Raw genomic sequence first — 5,936 nt, 5'->3', positions numbered from 1 at the left:
TGTGCAGTGTGTGTATACCAGTGAGTCCCATGTATTTACCGTGTTGGTGATAACTACTGCATGGTGCAGCAATACTACTGGAAGTCTGGCTCTGGCTCCTGCTCGCTCTGCAGAGCTGCGGCAGCCTTTGACAATACGGTTTCTTTTCTTTTGCCCCTCTGTGCGCGCGCCTCTCTGCAGACCTGGTTGCACCTCTCTGCGCGCCCCCGACGCACCAGCCCCCTGCTAGCCCACCATAAATACCCCCTCTTCTCTCCCGAGCAAAACCCTCCTCCGCCGAGCAACCAACCCTCTACTGCTCTCTCTCTCCCTCTCGGCTGCGAGTGAGCACCGCCGGCCATGGACGACGCGAACGTGAGTCCCTCTCTCTGTGTGACCTGTGCGCTTGAGTGCGTGTGTGCACGAGAGTGTGTGTTCGCTCGGATCCCAGATCCTAGTCTATTGTGTCTGTGCTTTCGGATTTAGTTCTTGATCAGCTTTTTGCGTGATGGTATTTCCTCGCGAGTTCTTGTCTTCCACTGTGGCGACGAACCCGTACGTGTTTCGGATTTGGTTCTTGAGGCTTTTGCGTGCGTTTTTGCGTGATGGTATTTCGTTGCGAGTTCTCGTCTTCCACTGTGGCGACGAACCGGCCGGCCCGTACGTCTTGATCAAGTTTGTTCGAATCCTTTTTTTTTTCTTCATATCGTCGTCTCTTTCGGGTCGCAAGAGCGCTACTACTAGTGGGCATATTTTGGGTGAGATTACCCGTGGCTCCGTACGCGCGCGACTCCTGGATTTTTTAGTCTTTTTCTCTTTGGTTTGGATTTCGTTCGTTTTGGTCTGGATTTCGAACAAGTTTGTTCGTCTTGGTTCCCCTCTGTGGGTTTAATTTTCTCCATGGATCACCTGATGATTTGACCCGTTTCTGATGTTTTTTGCTTACTGAAAAGTATCTGCTTATTAAACGAGGCCCGAACGCTGCGTTTCTTTTTCACCTCTTCCTTTTTGCGTTCTTGTCTGCTTGTTCCTGTTGCGTGAAAGTTTCCTGGCCTGAATTTTGAACAGAGAGAGCAACTGCCCTCTGGGCTCTGGCTATTGCAGCAGCACAGGCCAACAAATATCGTCCGTTTGTAATGGAGATTTCATTTCTTACGTTGTTCGTTTTTTGAATAAGATTTTTTTGCGTACATGCAAACTGGCAGAAGCCCGAATCAAAATGAAAATTTCTTGTCTATTTATTTAGTGGGACTCGAGTATTTGGGAACCCAGAGATTTTATGCAAAAGTAGTGCACATACACCGTCTGGAGATTTCATTTGCGTACATGCAAACTGGCAGAAGCCAGAATCAAAATGAAAATTTCTTGTCTATTTATTTAGTGGGACTCGAGTATTTGGGCACCCAGAGATTTCATGCACAAGTAGTGCACATAAACCGTCTGGTTCAGAGACATGAATTTTTTGTTTTTGTTTTGATCTACCCTTCATTTTCTTTTCTGATAAATGAAAGGCTGTAAAGAGAAAGCAGCCTTAGGTGAAAACAAGCATCTCGGTGTGATGATGCCAGCCAGTCTAACTCGTGATCACCGGTAGCCGCTGGCACCGCGCGCGGCGCCGGCACGCACCTCCTTGCCCTTTATATTTTTTTGTTTTGATTTGAAAAGCTGGGCTACGGTTCATGCTCCCATATTTTGTATTTTTAATTGTTTTATTTATTTTGTGCTTCATAGGGTGTTCGACAGCACCTGCTTGATGGCCAGGAGGACCAGCAGGTCCGGAGGCAGGATCTGTTCCCGCTCAGCAAGAAGGTTCATGCTCCCATATCTTTGGATAATGACTTTCCTTGCTATTGTGTTAATTGCCTCTGTGGCTGGTATGTGTGATCTGTCTGTCGTGTGATGTTGGGAATCGTCGAGTTCGTGTGACTATAAAGATACGCCGTATTCCGGCTTAAGTTCCCGGATTCCGACCGTTTCCGTTGAATTTCCGGCCGTATTGGTTCGTTTCCATGCACCTGCATTTTCCGAACCCAACCCTGTTTCCGCCAAAAAAAATATAGAAACGAAAGTAAAAATAGGGGTTTTCCGTTCGTTCCGTCCGATTTCATCGTTAGTATCCGTGTCTGTTTTTTTGTTCTAAGGCAGCTTAACTAATATTTAATTCGTTCGTTCAATTCAAATTCAAGGGAGCCACGGTTCGAAACCTGTTGGCTACACAAAGGTAAAATAAAAATTCTATCCTTTTTCAATTCGATGTAGTCAGTTTTTCCGGGGTATTCGTTGCTTTCTCTCTTTTTTTTTTATCTTTTTCATACATATAGAGGAAAAAATCCATCCTCTTTCAATGTAGTCTGATCTGGGATAGTATTTGTTTAATTGACGTCAATCTAATGCCACAGAGCAGCTGCCAAACACCACATATACGTCCTAAATCCCCTTTTTCAATGTAGTCAGTTTTTCCGGGGTATTCGTTACTTTCTCTTTTTTTTTGTTCTTTCATATAGAGAAAAAAAATCATCCTCTTTCAATGTAGTCTGATCTGGGATAGTAATTGACGTCAATCTAATGCCACAGTGCAGCTGCCAAACACCACACGTACGTGCTAAATCCCTTGATTGCTTTAGGAAAATGTGTTCAGTTGGAACAATGCTCGACTCTGCGTCTGCTTGAGAGCTATTCTCCTATTCACCGTGTTGATCCATTGCCTTCGTTGCTGTGGCCGCTCGCTAAACGCCGGTAACTTCTGCACGTTGGAGTTTTGTTGAGATTTATATACGATCGATTCTGTACAAGCTAGAATAGACTCCAACTACAGATATTCTTAGAGAGAACGATAGTAGTTCAAAGTTTGTAAATAAAATACATTAACTGTTTACACCGGATCGATGAGATGCTACACGCCAAATCTTTACGGTACCTGCTTTTTTTTGTATTTTCTTTTTCCGAGTATCTTCAACCCCTTTTCATTTTTGGTTTCCTAATCTATCCATCTATCCATTTCTACCAAGGTTGTATTTTAATTTTAAAGAAATAAATTTAATAGAACATTCTCATATTATTACCAATATTAACTTTATACATTATATATGTCATGGTCTTATAAAATAAATTATAGCTAAGCAGAAACACACACACACACACACACACACACATATATATATATATATATATATATATATATATATATATATATATATATATATATATATATATATATATATATAATACTTCTGTCAGCATTCTATCTTGCCATGCAAATTGTCCACATCGCATCCACTAGCACATGATTATGACAACCCACTAGCATATGCAATTTTGTTTTCATTCAAGATATATCCACATCAGCAAGCCACATGATCCACTAACATATATTCAGTTGTCTATGTCAGCATGCTACACTACTACAGAAAACATCTTTCGAGGTGCGTAAAATAGGTTTTTGGGGGCGGTTTGCGCAACCGCTACAATGCCATCGATTATAAAGATGGGACACTCTAGCAACGATCTTTTAACCGTCCCTGAAAACGTATTTCTAGGGGCGGTTCAGTTAGGAAAACCGCCCCTAAAAATGAACCCGTGTTTCGGATTTGGTTCTTGAGGCTTTTGCGTGCGTTTTTGCGTGATGGTATTTCGTTGCGAGTTCTCGTCTTCCACAGTGGCGACGAACCCGTACGTCTTGATCAAGTTTGTTCGAGTCTTGTTTTGCTTCATATCGTCGTCTCTTTCTGGTCGCAAGAGCGCTACTACTAGCGGGCATATTTTGGGTGAGATTACCTTGGCTCCGTACGCGCGCGACTCCTGGATTTTTTAGTCTTTTTCTCTTTGGTTTGGATTTCGTTCGTTTTGGTCTGGATTTCGAAAAAAAAGTTTGTTCGTCTTTGGTTCCCCTCTGTGGGCTTAATTTTCCCCATGGATCACCTGATGATTTGACCCATTTCTGATGTTTTTTCGCTTACTGGTGAAAAGTATTTGCTTATTAAGCGAGGCCCGAACGCTGCGTTTCTTTTTCATCTCTTCCTTTTTGCGTTCTTGTCTGCTTGTTCCTGTTGCGTGAAAGTTTCCTGGCCTGAATTTTGAACAGAGAGAGCAACTGCCCTCTGGGCTCTGGCTTTTGCAGCAGCACAGGCCAGCTGCACAGGCCAACAAATATCGTCCGTTTGTAATGGAGATTTCATTTCTTACGTTGTTCGTTTTTTGAATAAGATTTTTTTGCGTACATGCAAACAGGCAGAAGCCCGAATCAAAATGAAAATTTCTTGTCTATTTATTTAGTGGGACTCGAGTATTTGGGAACCCAGAGATTTCATGCACAAGTAGTGCACATACACCGTCTGGTTCAGAGAAATGATCGAAATCTTTTTATTTTTTGATCTACCTTCATTTTCTTTTCTGATATGATAAATGAAAGGCTGTAAAGAGAAAGCAGCCTTAGGTAAAAACAAGCATCTCGGTGTGATGGTGCCAGCCAGTCTCAACTCGTGATCACCGGTAGAGCCGCTGGCACCGCGGCGCCGGCACGTACCTACATCAGACAATTCCTCTCTTTGGTTTGGATTTCGTTAGTTTTGGCCGGTCTGGATTATTTCGAGAAAGTTTGTTCGTCTTGGCTCCCCTCTGTGGATTTAATTTTCCCCATGGATCACCTGATGATTCGACCCGTTTTCTGATGTTTTTTGCTTACTGAAAAGTATTCGCTTATTAAGCGAGGTCCGAACTCTGCGTTTCTTTTTCACCTCTTCCTTTTTGCGTTCTTGTCTGCTTGTTCTTGTTCCTGTTGCGTGAAAGTTTCCTGGCCTGAATTTTGAACAGATATATTTTTGTCTATTTTTTAATTTTTTTTTTATTTTGGTTCACAGGATGTTCGAGTGCTTCTAGTGCCGCATGGTGACCAGGATCAGCACCCTAACCCTGCCATCCAGAACCAGCAGCATGCGGCCCTATTTCCTCTGAGCAGGGAGGTTCTGATAGGGGCGGCACAGCCGGTGGCAACAGTCGCCATTGTGACCACCTGCACCGCTCTCGTTCTGGCAGGGCAGGGGTTAGACTCCAGCCTGACCAATCCCCATGTCTCAGCTGTCATAAATGCGCTCCTCTTTGTCTACCTGCCTGTTGGGCTGTTTGGCCTACTGCTGGCCGTGGCGGTCAAGACGCGCCCTGCTCTGGTTGGCATTTCCAGTGGATATATGTTGGCTCACTTGCTGATTCCGACTGTGATCGGCGGTGTGGTCAATGTGGTGAAGTCACATGAGCCTGTCTGGGCTGTGGTTCTCGTCTCCACAGGGATACTTATCCTTACTGTTCTTGCCTGGGCCTATCTCTGTTCGTATCCGCAGGTGCGTTACATGTATTCTCTCTTTCTTTCTGCCTTGTTTTATGTTTTATTATTTTGTCGGAAACTATTTTTTACTTTGCTCTTTAGTTCCTGCAGTGTCGTCGTCGTCGTGTCCAGCCGGCGGCCGTCTGATACGATGGATTCAGCAGCAGGTCCAGGAGGAGCCCACCCGACTACCCCGAGGTCCAGCAGGCCGGAGGCCTCACTCAAGTTGATGAAGGGTTGTGTTTCTTTGGATAATAACTTTCCTTATTGTGTTAGTTGCCTCTGTGGCTCGTATGTGTGATCTGTCTGTCGTGTGATGTTGGGAATCGCCGAGTTCGTGTGACTATAAAGATATGCGGTATTCCGGCTTAAGTTCCCGGCTTCCGACCGTTTCCGTTGAATTTCCGGCCGTATTGGTTTGTTTCCGAGCACCCGTATATCCCGATTAAGTTTTCGAACCCGCATTTTCTAAACCCGATCCTGTTTTCGCCAAAAAATATAGAAACGAAAGTAAAAATAGGGGTTTTCCGTCCGTTCCATCCGTTTTCATCGCTAGATTCAGCGTGTATATCCGTGTCTGTTTTCGGGTCTAAGGCAGCTTAATTAATATTTAGTGGGACTCGAGTATTTGGGCACCCAG

General features: G+C 44.1%; 1 protein-coding gene across 1 annotated transcript; it reads left to right on the top strand.

Annotated features, from left to right (window-relative positions):
* The first annotated feature begins 268 nt into the window (after positions 1-268).
* On the top strand, positions 269-5,443 carry LOC136491901 (uncharacterized). Its single transcript, XM_066488106.1, has 4 exons — positions 269-354; positions 1,711-1,788; positions 4,836-5,312; positions 5,408-5,443. The coding sequence occupies exons 1-4, from the start codon at positions 340-342 to the stop codon at positions 5,441-5,443; spliced, it is 606 nt and encodes a 201-aa protein (XP_066344203.1). The 5' UTR covers positions 269-339.
* The last annotated feature ends 493 nt before the right edge of the window (positions 5,444-5,936 follow it).

Source organism: Miscanthus floridulus, chromosome 11 (genome assembly GCF_019320115.1).
Source record: "Miscanthus floridulus cultivar M001 chromosome 11, ASM1932011v1, whole genome shotgun sequence".
Classification (NCBI taxonomy): Eukaryota; Viridiplantae; Streptophyta; class Magnoliopsida; order Poales; family Poaceae; genus Miscanthus; species Miscanthus floridulus.
The sequence above is the reverse complement of the archived record's forward strand: the minus strand, read 5'-3'. Positions and strand labels throughout refer to the sequence as shown.

Coding starts and splice junctions, on each gene's coding strand:
- LOC136491901 (XM_066488106.1), top strand. Junction 1,789..4,835: donor TGTTCCCGCTCAGCAAGAAG/GTTCATGCTCCC, acceptor TTTGGTTCACAG/GATGTTCGAGTGCTTCTAGT. Junction 5,313..5,407: donor ATCTCTGTTCGTATCCGCAG/GTGCGTTACATG, acceptor TAGTTCCTGCAG/TGTCGTCGTCGTCGTGTCCA.